The sequence below is a fragment of the Chroicocephalus ridibundus genome, chromosome 5, assembly GCF_963924245.1.
Source record: "Chroicocephalus ridibundus chromosome 5, bChrRid1.1, whole genome shotgun sequence".
Taxonomy (NCBI): domain Eukaryota; kingdom Metazoa; phylum Chordata; class Aves; order Charadriiformes; family Laridae; genus Chroicocephalus; species Chroicocephalus ridibundus.
Window position 1 is genome coordinate 33608939 of NC_086288.1, and position 19994 is coordinate 33628932.

At 42.5% G+C, this 19994-nt stretch overlaps 1 protein-coding gene across 5 annotated transcripts in view; it reads left to right on the forward strand.

Moving 5' to 3' along the window:
* The first annotated feature begins 620 nt into the window (after positions 1 to 620).
* The window catches only part of FAM13A (family with sequence similarity 13 member A), a 136509-nt gene continuing 117135 nt past the window's right edge, over positions 621 to 19994 (forward strand). For 4 of the 5 annotated variants that reach the window (XM_063335059.1, XM_063335060.1, XM_063335061.1 and 1 more), the window contains exons 1-4: positions 621 to 715; positions 3792 to 3981; positions 7518 to 7727; positions 17099 to 17279. In XM_063335059.1, coding sequence (XP_063191129.1) covers positions 659 to 715; positions 3792 to 3981; positions 7518 to 7727; positions 17099 to 17279 — 638 coding nt within the window. In that variant the 5' untranslated portion in view covers positions 621 to 658. Of the gene's footprint in view, positions 716 to 967; positions 1120 to 3791; positions 3982 to 7517; positions 7728 to 17098; positions 17280 to 19994 lie in introns of those variants that run through there. The other variant, XM_063335063.1, reaches the window with a different exon arrangement.

Below are 19994 nucleotides of genomic sequence, written 5' to 3' on the forward strand. Positions count from 1 at the left end.
CCTTGACAGAGAGCTCAAAAAAATGTTTTTCCTCCCTTTTTCTCTACTTGGGCAGACTTTCTTTCGTCCCCATACCAGAGGCGGGTATTTCTGAGCAGCACTTTCCAAAGACCTTTGCTCCTACCCGATGCTGAGGCCCTGCTGAACAGTGCTTGCATCTGAGCGGATACAGAAATAAGCGCGTGCGCGTGCTTTTCTTCCACAAAAAAAATGGTCAAACATTTGAAACGCCGCAACCCCTCAGTGCCGTTTTGAAACACGCTTTATGTTTCTAGGACAAACCCTGCTTCCAGCCTGTGGTGACGAGGAGCGGGGTGCTGGGGGAATGAATTCCTCTTCCAGCCGCTGCCGTGGGGTGACTGAAGGCAGTCGCTGGCTTGGGGGTGGGGGGTGTCCTCCCCCTCCCCTTGTGGCTTCAACTTCTCTCTTATTTCACCAATATCATCCCTAGATGGAAAATCGCAGGGGAGTTAGGTTTACACTACTTCATGTTTTCTAAATTCAGGCTGAACACTGCACCACTCTCTGGTGCTTGGCTGGGCCCTGGCACATCCGACGGTGCCGTCAGAGGCTTCCTTGGCGCAGGGCTGTGTTTTTGCCTGTCTGACTTGACTCCATGCCGCCTCTGTGTTAACCTTTAAGCCTGTGAGGGCAAGAGATGTGCAGAGTTTTCACCACGCCAAGGGCCCCGCCAGCCTTACTTGGCTGGAAGCAGGTTTGGCGCTGCCATTTTCACAGACGTGGTCCTGTTCCGACCGAGCCCAGACCCTCACGCAGGCGGGCTGCCCCCGCTTCCCTCTCCGCAGCTGCCCGGGGTGGCGGTGATGGAGGGAGGGCCTTTCCCTCGCCCGCCATGACCCGGAGAGCCTTGGCGAGGGAGATTCCCGGCCCCTCCGCCTCGCCGAGCCCCGCCGGCGGCTCCCGCGGGAGGGGCAGGGGGCAGGCCCTGCTCCCCCCGCAGGCCGCGGGGCGGGCCGGCAGGGCGGGCAGCAGCCGCGGGCCGGGCCTCCCGCCTTGAGGGGGCCGCCGGGGCCAGTGGAGGCGGGGGCGCTGAGGGCGGGCTGCGGGAAGGCGTCCCAGCCGCCGGCCGGCATGGGGGCCGGGGCGCTGGCCATACGCGTGAGTAGGGGCCGGGCCGGGAGGACGGGGCCGGGGGCGGCGCTGGCGGGGGAGCGCGGCCGGGCTGTGGGGAGCGGGGGGCGCATGGCTGCCGGCTGCCGCCTCCCGCCCTCCGCCGGGGTCCCTTGCGGGGCTGGGGGGAGGAGAGGCCGGCCTGGGCCCGGTGCCTTCTCTCCTCCCCAGCACTCCCCTTCTCCCCTCACCGCGTCTGGGGGAAGGTGAAGATTAATAACGGCGATTTTGGTTGTTTTTCTTTCTTTCCTTTCCCGTTCTTTTAAGCTAGCCAGCAACTGCCTTGCATGGTTCTCTGTGTTAAGGTTGTTGGATGAGCTGAAAAAGTGCCTCCCTGTGGCATATAAATAGCTTTTCTCAACTCCAGGCATGCCGCCTGGGCGGCACTTCCAGGCGGTGTCGTGCAGAGATGATTAAATTGCTTTTTCCAGTCTTGGTGATCAGTAACAGTTGCGTTAATGTTTGGGCAATTTTTCCCTGTGTAAAATCAGATCTTCCATCTATAAGATCATATAACGTTGAACTCTTTGTTTTGCAGCTGTTTTGAGGGAGCGATTTCATTTTGATTTTGGTTAGATGTATATTTTGGATAACTACGCGTAATGTTTTGTTCCCAGTTAGCGCATCCTCTCCAGATCCTGAAACAAACTCAGAAAATTTCCTCTGCTATTCCTGTGGACGAGGGAAGTGTCTCTTGTTTCTCTTGCAAATCTAAGTCGTGAGTTTCCCCAAGTAAATCCAGCTCCGTGACTCAGGTTTTCAAATGCTGAAATGGAAACAGGCTGGAAACCTGTAACTGAGCAAGACTGTGAGGCTAATTGGAGGCCTTAATTGGAAAAGCTCTTTTGAGCATCACAGCTGCTCAGAAACCGCTCAAAGGATTTTTGCCGTCTTCTGAATTTAACCTAGGCTACATGATTTTTGCCTTGGTATGTGTCTGCCTGGAGTGAAAATCATACATTATTCATTTAATCCTGAATGGGAACATCTCTTTTTAAAAGCGATGTCATATTTTAATAAGTCAGTCAAATTTCAGTTCAAACACCGATGTATGTACTGTTTATGCAAATATTTATTAGGTGGTCACAATAATGCTACTTTTATTTATATATTGCAATTCTGTTTCACAAATACTAAAACATATTTGTGACACTTATACAAGCAACATCTTTCTTAAAGATTAGCTAAGTGTTGCATAGGACCTGGAACTACATGACACACGTGCTCCAGATAGCTGTGTTTAATGGGAAAACCACAGCAAAGTGAATGAAATGAACCGCCAGATCATTTTATATCTGAAAGAAGGACGCTCATGCTTAATAGCAGCACTGATGCAGATGTTCATGTTGCTTACAGACTGCAGTAAAAATATTGTCTCAGAAATTAAGATATTTCAAGGGGTTTGTTTAAAATAAAAGATGCATGCCTTGCTAAAACCTGTCATAACACAGTCAAGCACCAAGACCTAGGCAAGAGTCTGAGCATGTTTTGTTACTGTACAATATTCTCTATGTGTAAGGTTTCTACTACCTGTTTGTTAATAACATACAGTAGGAATAAGTTAATTTTTAAGCATCAAGCTAGTGGTGGACTTCTTAAGCAAATAGATTGAACTCCATGGTAGAAGTGGCCCTCGGTTCCTGCAGCGTGATGTCAGAAACATGAGGAAATTCATAAATACAAAAAACTTATTATTTTTTTTTAAGTGGTGTTTGCTGGGTTATACAGTGCTTGTCTGTATTAGTGAAATAATGCTTAGGGGTGTGTGGAAATCACAGCTGTGGTAGGTGATGCTGCTGCTCTGCCGTCTTGAGTTCTTTCCAAACCTGCAATACCGTATGCTGGTTTAGATTTCTGCCTATTATTGATCCGATGAATTAATTCTGTATTATGTTATTCCCTTGGGTTTTATTGGCTATGGTCTCATGTTTTCCATGTCACTGCAACTCAAAACTTGTGAGAATGGCGTGCCTCCAGAAGAACCTATGTGCTATATGCAATTAAGAGTTTATTGTGGAGTGTTTTTTCCACCACTCTTATTATGTGTGATTAAATTACATAGAAAATTGGTTCTGTTTTACCTCAAACCAGGACATTTTCTAACCCTAAAACCTCAGTAATTAAATTTCAGACTTAGCAAATACTAGACATAACATAAAATCTTTCATAAGGATCCATCTCACGTGACAGCGGCCAAAATGAATGCCTAGGGAATAGCATCTGGAAGGGAGGGTGCAGTGAACCTTCCCCACGGTACTCTCCCAGACTCTGATAGGTATCCTGGAGACAATCTGAGCTAATGGTGGGCTAATGGAGATTTTTTGTGTTTGTGTTGGTCCAGTGACTTCTGTAACCCATGTGAACTGCATGAGTTACAAAAGCAATCTCCTGCTAGTCCCAATTACTTGAAACGTATGAAAGTGTGTCTTTTTACCTTAACTACAGACTACTTACACTCTTTTCCTGTTAGTTACTCTTCCAGTTTTTTCTCTGTTCATTTATATTTCCCTGCTTCGCAGAGATTTTCCTATGGATTAAAAGGAAGTAAGACCAAAACTTTATTCTGGAGCGTAAAAGCCAGTTTTGATGGATGTGCGTATGTTGTAGCTATTTCTGCAGCAAATGTGACTAACACACGTTTTTTCCTCTGTTCCTTTAAGCAAAGCAAATCGGCTGTGAGATTGAAGGAGGACATGAAAAAGATAGCCGCGCTTCCACTGAACAAGCAGAGGGACACGACCTGTCCAAAGGTGTTTGGTGTGAGTCTTCTGGAGCTCCAGCAGCAGGGGCTGAGCAAGAACGGCATCCCAATAGTTGTATGGAATATAGTCGAATACCTCACCCAGCATGGTAAGCTTAATAGAGTCCCTTTGCTTAGTGGCACTTGTTATGTAAGACTCTTCAAAGGGAGGGATCTGTCTCTTTTGTGGAATAGGAGCTGAATAAGGTTGTGGCACTAACCACATACAAAGAATATTACTGTATGTGGTTTGCTTCTTTTTCTTTCTGCCTTGATGCTGAACTTACCCCTATAAACATCCTATTAAAAAGTAAACTACAGTGTTACGAAGCAGCACGCTCTCATAAATAAGCTGTTTAGTTCATAAATGGAATGTATTTCATTTGTGAAGGTTTGTGTCATTTTCTGGTTGCAGAAAAATTGCCTGTAACTTTCTGGCAGTGAGAGACATAAATATATAGATCTATATATTCACCTGCATGCACACACCCCATCAGAGTACATTACTGAATAGGAATACATGTTCTTACAGGTTTTCAGATAAATTCCAATTATTATTAATTCCCTCAGGGCAGTAGGTGTCCAGTTCTTAGCTTCTCTTTGCGTTCATTTAATAGGACTTTAGTTGCTGTTGTTGAAATACATCTCTTTGTAGAAATCTAGAGCACCGTTCACCACTGGGTAAAAAACTGGCTGGATGGCTGAGCCAAAGAGTTGTGGTGAATGGATTTAAATCCAGTTGGCAGCTGGTCACAAGTGGTGTTCCCTAGGGTTCAAAATTGGGGCCAGTTCTGTTTAATATCTTTATCAACAATCGGGATGAGGGGATCAAGTACACCCTCCGTAAGTTTGCAGGCAACACCAAGTCGGGTGGGAATGTTGATCTACTTGAGGGACGGAGGGCTCTACAGAGGGATCAGGACAGGCTGTATCGATTGGCCAAGGTCAATGGTATGAGGTTCAACAAAGCCAAGTGCCAGGTCCTGCACTTGGGTCACAACAACCCCATGCAGCGCTACAGGCTTGGGGAAGACCGGCTGGAAAGCTGCCCAGTGGAAAGGCTGAATATCAGCTGGCAGTGTGCCCAGGTGGCCAAGATGACCAATAGCTTGTATTAGAAACAGTGTGGCCAGCAGGACTAGGGAAGTGATCGTCCCCGTGTACTAGGCACTGGCGAAGTGCAACCTTGAATACTGTGTCCAGTTTTGGGCCACTCACTACAAGAAACACATTGAGGTGCTGGAACACATCCAAAGAAAGGCAATGAAGCTGGTGAGGGGTCCAGAGCACAAGTGTTGTGAGGAGCGACTGAGGGAGCTGGGATTGTTTAGCCTGGAGAAAAGGAGGCTGAGGGGAGACCTTATCACTCTCTACAGCTACCTGAAAGGATGTTGTAGAGTGGTCTCTTCTCCCAAGTAACAGGTGATAGGACAAGAAAAAATGACCTCAAGTTGTGCCAAGGGAGGTTGAGATTAGATATTAGGAATAATTTCTTCACTGGAAGGGTTGACAAGCACTGGAACAGGCTGCCTGGGGTTGAGTGATTGAATCACCATCCCCAGAGGTATTTAAAAGACGTAAATGTGATGCTTAGGGACATGGTTTAGTGGTGGGCTTGGTAGTGTTAGGTTAATGGTTGGACTCAATCTTAAAGGTCTTTTCCAATCTAAATGATTCTATGATTGGTGCACAGATGTATCCTCTGGCAGTTGTTCAGCAATGGAAAAGACTTTGTGGAGGTAGTTTCATCTTGTAAGAAGCTGCATCTGGTTTTACCCTAAGGTTTTTCTTTCAGCTACTCAGTAATGATAATCCAATTGCAGAGTCTTAGATTCCATGTCTGTATCTTGATAGACCCTTAGAAGCTGATAGATGCAAACATGGCTTGAAAGTTAGCTTGGATTAAGGTACGGTGCAAATTTAAAATATGATCCTACCTTTACACATCAGCATCTTGCTTGATCTATTTCGGCCTTCCTTAAAGTGGTTTGCTAGAACTCTGAAAGAGCAAAGATGGAAAAAGTTTTTGCCTCATTTAGGTTTAATCAAAACCAGAAGCTGACAAACGCTCTTGACTGCAAGTTGTGGGCTGTGCTCCGTGTTCCATAAAAAGATCTGAATCCCACGCAACTGTTTGCCAAATATGAACTAAATAAGCCAAGTCCTCTATTCTGCAGCAAAAGCTAGGCTTCTGAACGCCAAGGTGATTATCCAGTCCCGATAAAGATATAATCCATTCTCTTTCTGAAAAGTGCAAACAAGATCTCAAAGATGCCCTCTTACGTGGGAAATTCTTGAAATGGGTTTCCTGTGCCTGCCCAATGTTTGCTTTGTGAATTAATGGTGAAGTTAACTGTGAAGACATTTTTAACAGAGGCCCGGGTATGAATTCAAACTATTTGGGGGCAGAGTGTTCTGTGAATCATGGTTACTGTTTGTTCAACATTGTCTTACAACTCCTATTCTGCAAAGATGCTGTAATAGACAATGTAGGGCTTTTTAAAGCCAGACCAGTTCAGAGTCTCTCTTCTAGCGCATAAGGAACTTACTACCCGTTTGTAAAAGCTGGGCTGACTGTTGGGCAGCTACCTCCTTGAACTAAGTTTGCATTAAGCTGTCTATTTTCAAATTTATAGGTAAAGCCAAGTTTTCCTGTTTTTTAGTCGTATCTGATCACTGTTACCATTCTGTTCTAGCCTCTATTTCCATAAATGACCGAGGAAGAATAAAGGACGTTTTATCTGTGTGGGGACTGTGTCCTTTGCTCACTTAGTGCTGCAAAAATGAAAATCATTATTCAGATGTGATGTTCGCTGCTGCCCCCAAGATGGCAGTACAGCATGTCACATAAGAATGTGTTTTGTGAATACTGGAATATAGGATCTGTAAGCAGTATCTTATATTAGTCAAGTGAAATGCTTGAGTGCTTATGCTTTTATTTTTTTCCTTACTATATCAGTTTGTCTTCTGGTCCAATAAAAGAGGTTATTTCTTCCTTACAAACTCTGCTGCATCGGTATAGATTTCTTGGACTGGAAGCATTCTGTCAGACTGCTGTTTTGAGATGTCTGCTCCGAACTGATAAAAACCATACCTTTTCTTTTTCATTGTGAAATACTTTGGGCTTCATGTTGTCCATAATGTACATTTGCTCACCAAGATTTTCTGCTATCTAAAGTTGCAGTGCTCGTTATGGAGTTACTGCTGCAATCGGCACACATTCAGATGTTTTTCCTTCACGATGGTCACAGGTAAGAAGCTGTTGCCCTACAACGTGAAGCTGGAAGTAGTCACGTGTGTGAATTTGGCAGAGTCCCACTGAAGGTAACAGGCTACTTCCAAAACCGAAACAGACCTGTTTTGTGGAGGTGTGGGGTTACATCAATGCCACTGAGTTTTGTGGGCTCTCAAAGAGTATCCCAGGCCTCAAGATCTGGTCACTAGTATTTTTTAATTGTCATAATCCAATTACTTGACTAGAGGGGGCTTCTGGGGGGAAAAATTCTATTTTTAAAAAAAACTTTGTTGTATCAATTGCCCTTCTTTGCATTATTACAAGTGCATTATTCACACTATATTGTCTGTTTAATTATATCACTGGGATGTCTTAGTTCAGATCAATCTCATATGCAATATATAATTACAGGTATGACGCAGGAAGGCCTCTTCAGGGTAAACGGCAGCATGAAAATAGTAGAACAGTTGCGTCTGCAGTACGAGCGTGGAGAAGAGGTGGAACTTGTTAAAGATGGTGATGTGTATTCAGCAGCCAGTCTGTTGAAATTATTTTTGAGAGAGCTGCCAGATGGGATTATCACGTCTGCCTTACATCCCAGGTTCATTCAGCTTTACCAGGGTAAGTGAGAGGTAAAATCTCCATCCTTCAATGCACTTTCTTTCTGGACAATTGGTTATGCAGTGACCATAACCAATATTCTCTTAGTTTACCTACTTTGTTCTGCATTTTCTTTGACTTTAGCTCTCACCTGCTCCCAGAGTGCTCACAGATGTGCAATTCTGTTACAAGACACAGAAAATTGTTTCTTATGTATTTGGTAAAGTCTGGACTATTTCTGATTCTCTAATCCAGTTATATCTGCTGAATATAAACTGAAACAATCAGCTGGTTTCTTTGAGTGAGCTTGTAGACAATAGCTGCAGTCTCTTTAGGACACAGATTTACCTCTGTTTTGCTAGGGTGATTTCTGGCAATTACATTCTAATGGACTCTGAAAAAGTTATAACAACTTTATCTGCTAATCAAATTGAATATCCATTGGGCCCAAAGCATACACTGTCAAAGTTTCTACTTCTCACTAAGTAATGTGATTGTCCATCAAAAAATGAGCCAGTTTGCAAGGTAACAGCAGACTTTATGTTTTATTCCCTGTCATAGCACGCAACGGTCTTCTTTTTTCTTTTTTTTACTCCCCTCCAAGTGGTGGATCAACCAAAAGAAAGAACATCACTTATGCTGTAGAAAGTTGAAACTTGCACAACTATCTGTCAAATGGTTTCTCAATCTAATTCATCTGTATCAGACACTCTGTGTTGTTGTTATGTGGAATAGGTGGTGATTGGCCCTGTTCCTTGACGGTGTGGGTCAGCGGCAGTTCTTTTCTCTTGCTGGAGGTGGTTGATGCCTCTTCTTGCTGTCTTCCTAAGAAGCTGCAAAGTGAGTGGGTAAACGCTACTAGAGTAAGTGCTCTTTACAGTAAAGCAGGCAAACGTGATGCATGATGCAGAGGAGGAATGTGCGGTCTGATATGGATCCCCAGTGGAAGATGGTGCAAAGTACTCACACTCTTGTCCTGAGGTTTCGCTTCCACTTTTCTTGCCTGCAGTGGAAATGAAGTTTAGCCATTGCCTGGAGGAGGGAGAACACAACCGTGTCTTTTCTTTCTTTCTTATTTGGGGCTGTACGAACTGTTGAGGGTGCACTAGAGAAAAACTTTGTGCCTTTGCTTGAGTGCAGGCATTTCAGCTGTAATCAGGTTGCATGTGGGCTGTGTAAAATACCTTCCTCATTTAGTAAAGTTGTCTGGGGCTCAAGGATAGGGTTCAGGAAGTGTTGTGTAGGAAGGTGCTCTTGTTTTAGAAAGTCCCTTTTTTCTGGTCATAGCTGTGCTTTCTTTTGGGTCTTTTAGATTTCACCAGGTCTGACTCATGAGCTGTATTTAATTATGTTCTTTCTCATAAATCACTATTTAAGTGGAAATTTTGTTTCAACTTGCACTTTCCCTCTTCTACATCCCTGTCCCCACAAAGGTCATACTGGTGTATTGTGCCAGGAATTACTGATGTACTTTGAACAGTGCAGTTTGTGGAAAGTTTCATTTATTCATTCTTGCTTCCCACAGGAAATGCAAAACCCCCCCAGTATTTTCTATGAAAATGAGATAGATATCCTTACTTAGTAGATTTACCCACCAAGCTTTCTTGTTTGAAAAAAAAGTTACTGGTGTAACTTATGAACCCAGCCCTGCAAGAGCCAGTCCAACTGTGACCTGTCTTCATAGCTAAGTCTACCTGTATTGCAAAATAAGCTCCAGTTATAGTCCCATTATAATTTTGACTAGGAAAAAAATAATCTTACTTGAAAAATGCCAGATTGGCTGTTATGGCAGCAGGAAGGCTTTTGTAAAGTTTGATGAAAACCGAGGGGTTTTTCGTGCCCCAGAAAATACAGCATAAATGAGTTGCTGCCGAAGGCACTGATGACTTTCATTGGGTTCAGATTAGTTTAAGTGGTAGATGGGCCTTTGTTTACAGTTAAATGATCAACCAGCTGTGCAGGATTGAAAGTTATCTATTCACTTATCAAAGTATGTACAAGGGTATTTGTTGCAAAATGGTACCAAGAGGGTGCATGCATGGGTGTTCTTTCTGTAAACTATGAAGAAAGTAGGTCAAGCTGTTTGTGAGCCAACAGGTTATTAAAAAATAACTTTGAATCTGGAGCCGCTTCACTGCATGTCTACAGTGAAGGCAATGACAAGCTCTGTTACAACCTCTGTATTCCCTTCTGTTGAAGCTTTGCATGGGAAATGATTTTTTGGGATTATGTTAGAGTTCGTTTGGAATATTTTCAGGGATTGGTATCAGCATTTTTTTAAGCCAGCTGCAATCTTGGCCTGAGAATAACACACAATTACTTTACTTGCTATATAAATTTTTAGGGTGTGATTACCCTAGTTAAAAATAGCTGGACTGAAAATTACAAATTTACCTGGAGCTCTAACCCTTTTTAATACCAGGTATAGCATTTGTTACCAAACCGAAGAGTAAATAATCTGCCCTTTTATGAAGAAGCAGGCACCTGACCCATTAGTAGTTCAGGAAGTCCACGCAGCTGGTTTGGCGTGCTGTCTGCAGCCTGTGCGATGTCGTGTGAAACGGAGCTCTGCGCGCTGCCCCCAAATCCTGATGCATTACTGTTTATATAAATATTCAGTGTAATGCCAAGACTATTCCATTCCAGAAAACATCACGTATTGTATCCTGAAGGCCATTTGGTGTGTCCTTATGTTCTTTCTCTGCCCTTGGAGAAGGGCAGTGGCAGTGGGAGCTGAGAAAGCCTCCCTCTGTAAATTATGCTGATCGGAGATGTGCATTATAAGTGCAGGCCAGGGACACACTGATAGTGATCTTTGTGTTGGCTGGTCTCCTCAGAGCGCGTGACAAATATGAAGGCAGCTCCTTGCAGGGAGTTCTGGGGTAAAAAATGTCCATCACCATCTCTTTTGTAACTGAGGCTTCACTGCAGAGCAGAGCTGTGACTGCCTGTACAAAACAGGCTGTGCTTACAGAGCGATGAAAGTTTCTTTCAGAAACCTCAGCTGGAAGAAATCAGCAGCTTCCATACAGCAATCCCTGCTTGAGCTTGTTTATTCCTTCTGGCTTTTCATTCCTTATCTTTTATATCGTGATCAGTGACTCTTAAAACATTTGTACATAGTAGGAACTCTGTGCACAGCTCTTATCCCCTTTCACAGGTCACTTGCTTTCAGCAAGACAGGTTGCTATTGTACTTTTCCTTTTTAGCATATAGAAAGCTTTTCCCTTATGTAAATTTCTTTTTTGTCATTTGTGTTGCATTCCCTCCTTCAGCGGGGGTACAGTGAAATATGGGCTCCTGTCTTCCTTTGGTACTCAGTCTAATTAAGTTAAATGCTATTGGATTGCTCTGGCTTCTCGACATTGCTCCATCCTAGAGAATTTATGTTTTTTAGTGGGCAGCAGCTAGATGCAAGTTCTATCTCACATACCTCCTCCTGCTCACAGCCTTCTGTGACTGGAAAGGTTTTGTCTGGTGCCCGTAAACAGCCCTCCTAGTTTCTGGGAGAGGGATGGGAGATGGTGGAAGAGAAGGAGCAGCTCCCTTCTGGATCAACAGGTCGCTTTAGGGAATGCTTAGTAGCCAGCAGCTCTTTGAGTTACATGAACAAGCAGAACCAAAAATATAGATTGTGTTGGGAGATTTTAGAGGTCAAATTTCAACCTGACCAGTGACTGTGAAAATGAATAAATTAGTGTGAAAATGAATAGATGAGAGCTGACCCTTTCACCGCAGTAACTGCAGCAGTGCAGCAAACCAGATTCACTAGTTGTCTGTGGTTCTCCAGGCCCCTGTGGCATGATTTTAACCTTTTCCTTTGGCTTTTATTGTCATTTTGGTTTTACTGGGACTAGTTCCAAACTAGAGAAATAACTTCTGTTTTTCACATGCAGAAGGTGTTTGTTATGCAGTAAAAACTCTTGGAACTGTATTTCTTATGCAGATGATGACACTCAGCAGAGCTGCAAAAGAAATGAGTGTGCTCTGCTCCCGGTATGTAGGAATGAAGCATAAATACAGCACTGCAAAGTGCCATAATGATGCAGAGCGAGGGGTCTCAAGTAGGAATGTGAAGACAACCTTGTTATGACAAGGACTTACAGCATTTCTGCTACTGATGGCAACAAGGCAGGATTTTTTTTTTTTTCCTCTGGGGCAGGATCATGTCTGAAGCAGATTGCTTCTTGGCAGAGAGAGGCTGAAGTCCCACTTCTTGTAGATTGTGGAGGTGGAAAGGAATGCTTTGATTCCTCCAACAGCCTGGTGGGTGCAGTGGTACTGCAATGTACAACCTGCTGCCTGTGTGCCGAAGATTAACTTCCTAGGGCACGTTGATAGCTATAGACAGATGCAAGCTTTTCTGTCTGCTCTCCAAGCCGGTAGTATGCAAGGCAGCTGAAAGCTATGCAGACGTGGTAGCATGACACTGAGCCCTAGACTCTCTTCCTAGCCTCCCAGCAGAGATAATTAGCTAGGGCATGGCACTGCACTGATACGGTTTCAGTGCTTCCAAGCTGGAGTTGTTTGGGGTCAGACCATTTGAGATATGAGCAAAGCAATTACACACACCTGTCTGCAGGCATCCGTACCTTCAGTGATGTTCAGGCAGCATGCGTTGGAGGTGGAAGGAGTAGCATGAAGAGGGATGGATTGGGGAATTAGATCGTGTCTGTAGCATGTCAAAGAAACTCAATATGTTCAGAAATAGGATGAACCATTGGAAAATATGTAGCTCGTGTTGTGATCTGTGGGTGTATGCTGAAATCAAATGAGACTGAAAACACCCTTGGAAATATGTCTGTGCCTCCTACACTGTTGATGCTCCTGTTTCTAGTTAATTAACATGTTTAGAGAGACTACCTGTCTCCTTGACTCGTCCCTCAGTAGTGAGTCCCTAGTTCAGCTTTGAGGTGCCCTTGTGGCTTCCTGGGCCCTCTTCCTGTCATACTGTGTTCTGTGTCCTCCGGCTGCCTAGACGTGGGTTGGGGCTGCTGGGTTTGTTCTCTTCCTCAGCCCAGAAACCACCGTCTCATCGCTGGTTTCAAGACCTTCCTGGCTGCTCATCAAGCTAGGCTTCTCCTGCAGACCTCTGCTGGGCTGCCCTCTGCTTCACGTGGCTTCTGGCATGCTCCCAAAATAAAGAAGCAAATGCGTTTGACTCTGCCTTGAAACCACCCTTCCCTTAGCCTTCATTCTTCTTTTACTCCTTTCTCCTTCTCTCTGTTGTATTGGGCAAAATTTTCAAAAGAGCTTCATGTGCTGTGCTTGAAAATCACGAGTGTGTTGGTAGCTGGGCGTATCTGGAAATATGACTTGAATATAGGTTCCTGAATTGCCTTTGAAAATCTGGCACTCTGCTGCTTCCACTAGTGACAGGCTCATTTGTCTTATCTCAGGATGCTGCAGAGATGGAAGCATATGCTTAGCTTCGTGCCACCCTTTTTAATCTGACGGAATAAGAAAGACTGCACGTGGTAGTCTTGACTTCTATGGGACAGCTTGTACTTCACAAAATTAGGCGCGTAGATAAGCTTAGGGCTTTGGTACACTTGATGCCTCTCTGCATGGTAGCATAAACAGCTCTGGTCCTCTAAAGTTTCTGTGATGGTCAGTACCAGCTGACTAAACCTTAGTAATTGACTTTGAAGCAAAATGAAAAATTGTGTAGCAGGTGGACAAAAGGAGGAGAAATGCTCAAGCAATTGGTTGTCATGACTCGAGACTATTTTTGCGCTCTAATAAGTTGAAAAGATGTTTTATTTGAAGTAATATGGTCATGGATAGCAGAGGTACACTTGTCTTGGAAAATGTACAAAGTGCATGTAATACTGTGTATGCATGTCAGTTTCTAAAATCACCATGAATTGTAATAGTAATTTTTAAAAATAAAGGTGAAATCCATGAAATAAGCATCAGCGGCAGGCGAGTTAACAAATTAGTTTTGACTTTTTGATTGTATTGGGAGAAAGACTGAGTTCCTTCCCTTGGTTTTTCACTGGAAAAGGAGGAGAGAGAGGAAAGCCGTATTTTCTTTCTCCCGTTTCACAAGGACAAGGAATTTCATGGCTCAGTAAGTGGGGTTTGCTGCCTCATGTTGTTCAGTGTCTCCGTGTCCTTCAATTAGGGTAATTTCTCAAGATCTTATGATCTGATATCTGTCTCTGTTCTTGAAAGTACAGAAATGAACAAAGGTTTGGCTGTGCCCAGTGATAAGCATCTCTGATGTTGATCCACACCACATAATGTATCATGGTTAATGAACAGGGACATCCTACCCACCAAATAAAACTGATACCACGAGGGCAATAGCTTTGTTTGTTGTCAGAGCACAAACCTGTGTTCAGCATATTTTGTGGTGGTTATTAGCATCTTTTTAGTTTGGAAGGGACAGAAAATCCTTCAGTAAATGGAAAAGTACCTGTCAGTCTAAAGCCCTAGTGGGAGCCTCAGAGAGGCAATTAGTTCTCAAGGGCATTCCCTAATTAGGGGGTGGTGTGATGGTGGTGGAAGAGGTGTGTTTTTTCTGAGATGGCTTTGGCTTTCCTTATCATAACTGCAAGCAATTTATAGTGGAAAACACTATGTGCTACTTGTTATCTAAAGAGAAGTGTGTTAGGAGGTGAATTTTAATGGTCTGGCTATGTGGAAATCAGTTGTGTTTTGTTTTTCTTTAAGCTTCATGAAAAGATAATTAGTAATCAAGTCAGAGACTGTCCAGTCCACTTTGATCAGTGCAAATACAAATCCAATTAAATTCCTTATTGTTATTCCATTTAATACAGCCTTCAGAAGCATCCTGAAATTTTGCAGTAGAAGTAAAAATAATAAATCAGATTTTTTCCTGTTACCAAGCTGATTCATAATAGCGGTCATGACTGTTTTTATTCTGTATAGCTCTAAAAAAATTTTTGAAATAAATACTTGTGATAAATAAGCAAATAAGTTTTTTTTCTCATCTGCTTCATGCATATTTGATATTTGACTTTTCTAAAGGAGTTAATTTCTTAGCTGTAAAAGAAAAGAATATCATTAATCGGTTGAAATGTTTGGTCCTGTAATTTGACTGGCATTTTAAACTTTGGCCTGCTGTCATGAAAGAATTCATATTAAGTCTGCAGTACCAAAACAGATACATAAAAATGAATTCTTCATGCATATGAAAAAGGCTTCTCTCACCAGGTACTGTATTATGCATGTCATGTAAGGCAGGAAACCTAAACTTGGAAGCAGATGAAATCCCACGAGTTCAACTGTATGAAGTGGCAAGTACATACATACAACATTCATTTCCCAAGATACATGTGGGATAAATCAAGTTTATTAGCCACAAAAATGTCTGGTTGTAAAACAGAAATCATATTGGGACTTAATGGTTAAATTCTCAGGAGTCACCTTCAGATATTTTTATACTGACTCCTGATTTACACAGCTAACCACTTTTCAAAGCATTCTACCCCTTCAATACTGTGCAATCCAGCCCTGGAATACTTCTGGGAAATGAAAAGTAAAAACAAAGATGAAACTTCTGAAGCATTTGTACATACCTTACACTGTGTTCAAAGCTCTGCCTTGTTTCTGCCTTGTTTCCACTGTGCTTTCCTCACAAAAATGTTAGGGAAGTGTAAAATGTTCTCTGTTCCTGCAACACAAGAACGTTTTCCTGCCAGTCTTCTGCTCTGCGTGGTGGTAGCAGGGTGGACAGCGGAGGCAGCAATTAGTTGCTGAACCATTTCAGCTGCAGCCTGTTTTATTACATCTTCTTGACTAAAAATGAGTCTTGAAGACTGAGCAAGGTTTGGTTTTGATTGAATGCTGGGTGAGTCTCCTTGCTAAGGATCATAACATCCTCTGAATGAAAAATACCTTGTTACCCTGAGCTTGGGGAGGATGTCTGTATTCCCATGGTAAGCCAGCAGCTACACTGGGACAAGGCAATCTGTTACACAGAACACAAAGGATTAGCGTTTAGTGTGAGCTGACTTTGGCTTTGTGGAATAAAGACATTCTTCCAACCACTAGAACTGTTTTAAAACCTTAACATACATCTCTAAGGAAAAATCAATTACCCAATAACAGTCTTACAGCATTAACACCACCAACCTATAAGGCTGATAAATAAATAAAGTACTATAATTGCATGGCTATCCTCATGTTAATGGACACCGCTTATAGTTAGATCGGTGAGCAAAAACTTCAGGGCCTGAGGTCTTCTGTCTGGAAATGCTGTTGCACAAAACCCCAAGAACTCTGTATACGGGAGAATTTCAGTGAAATTTCATTTTGATGGAGAGTAGAAATTAATATTTCCAAGTGTTAAGGCATCCTGTTTTGGCATAAAGGGAAGGAAATACTGAATTGTTTTCAAAATTTTGCTTCTATTAATATGTAAACTCAAGATTTTGGTGGGTTCAAATTACTTTTTGGAAAATGTTTTGGGGGTGGAGGAGAAGAGCAAAGAATTTTGCAGGTTTTGAGTTGAATTCCAGAAGCAGAACACAATTAAGTAGAAGCTCTGTGTGAGGCCACGTTTGTGCTCGCTGCCTGGGTCTGTATAAACACAGCATCTGTGAAGTTCATGCAATTTTTGCTTTAAAAAAAAAACAACAAAAGAACAAAAACCAGCATGAAAGAAAAATGATCTTAGTTGTACTTTGATATCACTCAGTTCGGTATGGGAAACTTTTATACATACTTAAATCCTAGAAGACTGTACAGTATAACAAAGCTATTTTCTAACATCAGGCCAAGTTTTGGCTCGTTACGGAGTGTAACACTGCCCTGAACAGCCTTTTTTCCATAAGCAGGACTCCTTGCCTAGGACTTAGAACAGAGTTGTCACTCCAACAAATGATACAAAATAGAGCTTTTCATGAAATGTACCCACAGAAAGTACTATAGTACTGTTATTCTACTAACACCTGCATTTCAGGAGATTCCTTGTTTTACTGTTCTTGCTTTCCTCTTTTTGAAGGTTTTCATGGGAGAGAAAACTAAAAGAAAGTATGAGGTGGTGTTTGGGAAGCAGAGATGATGTCCAGAAGAAGCATGGAAACAGGAGATCTGGTAGAGCTGGAGTTAAAGCAGATATGGCTATGTACCGTGTGGGAATAAACATGCTCCAATGCTGTTAGCTGTGGCCACTGCTGATTCTGCTTAGGAAATCAGTTAAAACATAAAGGTGTGCATGAAACAGTGCCAGTGGTGGCCAAGCTGAGCCTCAGGACAAAGGTGCAGGTTCTCTGAGGAAAATTGAGGGCTTTGGAGGATTCTGTGTCTGAAGAGAAATGAGACTAAATTGTAGATCCCACTGCTTGCTCACTCACGTAAGTAAATTGGCAGCAATGTAGAAAACCATGTACATATGTTTTTTCTTCTCTTGTTTTTCCTAGACACTAGAAATGACACACAGAAGGAAAGTAACTTGAAAGAACTCCTTAAAGAACTGCCTGATGCTCATTACTGCCTGTTGAAGTATCTGTGCCAGTTCCTGATAAAGGTTGCTGAACATCACGTAGAGAACAGGATGAACCTTTGCAATCTTGCCACTGTATTTGGACCAAACTGCTTTCAGTAAGTTGGGGTTTTCACTTTTCCCTATATGTTGATGGTGAGTATAACAGAGCAGATGGCCAGAAATGTAGCTAAGAACCCGAATTTGTTTGAGTGATCAAACGGAGGCAATGACTAGGGCTTTGTGATAAATTTTAGTGCTAAAGCTATTGTTTGAGCTGAATGGGAATTGAGTTGCTCTCCCATCTCCTCTCACTATTTTGCTAAACATTTGGCCAGTTTTCTATTGCTGTGTTGACAGCAGAGCAGGAGTATAATAATGAATGGCTTTCAGACCGTATAAGTGCAAGGAAACTTGTGCTCATACAGCTTTCTTCCTTTGCCATTAGAGAATATGGATTCTTCTCTGCAAAAGGCTTTGAGAAGGGATACCTGGTGGAAAAGGACTCCTATGCAGCACCCAGATGCTGTATAATTTCTAGAGGTGGATACTGCTTACTCTCTGCAGATTTGGCCTTGTGATCTGGTGTCTGTCCTCAAGATGCCGATGATTCTGGGCTCTTTGTCCTTGCAGTATATATAGAAACTGGTCTGGAGGTTATCGTGTTCCACTGGCTTCTTGAGACTTCTTACTAGACTCACTAGTTTTACAAGTTTCTTTCATTGGGCCCAGTTCCTTGGCACTTGTGGTGAAGACAACTTGTTGTACATTCTAGTGGAGCTTGCAGCAGTAGCGAGAAGAGTTATTTCCAAGTGGGAGAACGCACGTAAGAATCTTTCTGTCAAGTCACTGCTGTGATGCAGTGCACTGTTAGCATCTTCACCATGGTCTTGTCTGTAATACACCCCTTGGCTGGCATCCAAGATCTGAGACATGGGAGACATGTAGGGAGTTTCATTCAGTCATCAGTCTTGAAAGAGGTGTGATATCAGTGAAAAGAGACGACTGAGTTCCTTGTAGCAAATGTCAGATTTATATTGATCCTTTTAAAATTTCACTCTGGAATAATACTGAGTTGCCTAATGAGACTTAGATTAGATTAATTGCATAATGAGACTATCTCCCTAGGCTTCTTCTGTAGCCAATAGAAAGAATAGACTTTTTTAAACAGAGAAAAGATAAATTAGGTTCCTTCTAACGTATAGAGCCAGTTCGACATACCTAGGCTAGATGCTGCATGCTCTCTTTTTAAAGGAGCATATTTTTTTGCATTGATTAGGGAGAGAACATGTGGAGATGAGACATTTAAACCAAAGCTTGTCCTTATGACTGCACTGCTGCCTCGTCTTAAGATGCTGTTCATGGATGATGAAGGCGAATGTGTCGGGATTAAAGCATTTGCTGTGTTAGTACAAAATATTTTCAAAACAATTGTCTTCCTCTCCAAAAGAAAGAAAACTCAAAAGACAGTAGTATGTGCAGGAACACATGAATATGAGAGTTAGTGGAAGCACAATACTGCAAATTTCTGACAAGAAAAAGCAAAACAATTTTTGAAGATTACATTTGTATGGGCAGTTTGAGAATTTCTGTCTAAATGTATTAGCAGAGTTAAGAACAAACAAAATAAATTAGAAGAATCTGAGTCCAATGGCTAAATCTCTATGACTCAAGCTCCCAAGTGGCTATTAGAATAATTTTTAGTTTACTCATCATTTCATTTAGGAAAGTTTAAAATCTATCTCTGTGTACTTTTTGGTGTAGAACGCAGAGAGTTGCAGTTTGGAATTGCAATTCGCATTCCTAAAATTAAACCAAAGCATACTTCTTAAAAGCTGCATAGTTGTTGCCTCAACTGATCTCTGTTCCTAAGATGGCATAGAAAAGATGTAGTACTTTTTGTAAGGTATAGGGCCTGCATGTAAGATGGGCGGAATTGTATCATTCCATTGCAGAAGACTGAGAAAGGCAGAGGTCACTGGAGATGAAAACACAAGGCCTCCTGTGGCTGTGTACAAATTTATTTCAATTTATTATTGAAATAAATGCTCATGTAGCAAAAGAGGCAGTGAAAGCAAAGCTTGACACTTAACAAATGGCTAACACATTTTTTAGAAGACTCGAATATGTCAGAATTATGGATGTAGATTTTTATTTAAACTAAGTTTGACCATCTGGTACTTCAGCTGTGTGTTTCGTCAGCTCTTGATCTTTTCAAGGTAGTTTCAGGATTGTCCAGACACAAAGGTTGTGAGCAACAGTTCAAATACCCTCTTCTCCTGTGTTAAGGGATACAGTCTTAAATTGCTGGAACCGTGACCATCTGTATCAACAAAGATTTGATAGGAGGAAGAGAGAACTTGCAGCACTGAACTTCAGGCATTGGGCTTAGCCAGCTGGTTGGCCAAGCAACCAGAGGGAGATCCCCAGAACGCAATTCAGAGCTCTGGAGTAAGGCTGCCTGATGCCTGCTTGACAAGAGCTGTCTTACTACAGGCAGCCCCTAGAGAGACTAGCTGCAGAAATTAAGTATCAGCAGGTAGTTAAAGTGAACACTCCTTTTGCTTTGAGCTGTTTGTTCAGAGCAGTGCATGGGGTGTTTCTCTTGGACAAGGAAAGAAGGCTTCACATCCAACCGTCAGCAGTTACACTGCTGAAGCAGGAAGATCTGAGATTTTTCTGTCAGAAATGCACACTCATGTCTAAAATCAGCATTGGAGTCTATGTAGTTAACACACAGTGTCATAGAAGATAAAGTCCATCCGATTATACCTTCCACAACGTATTTTTAGTCGTTTTAGCTATTTAAACGTATTATCTCCTACTCTATTACT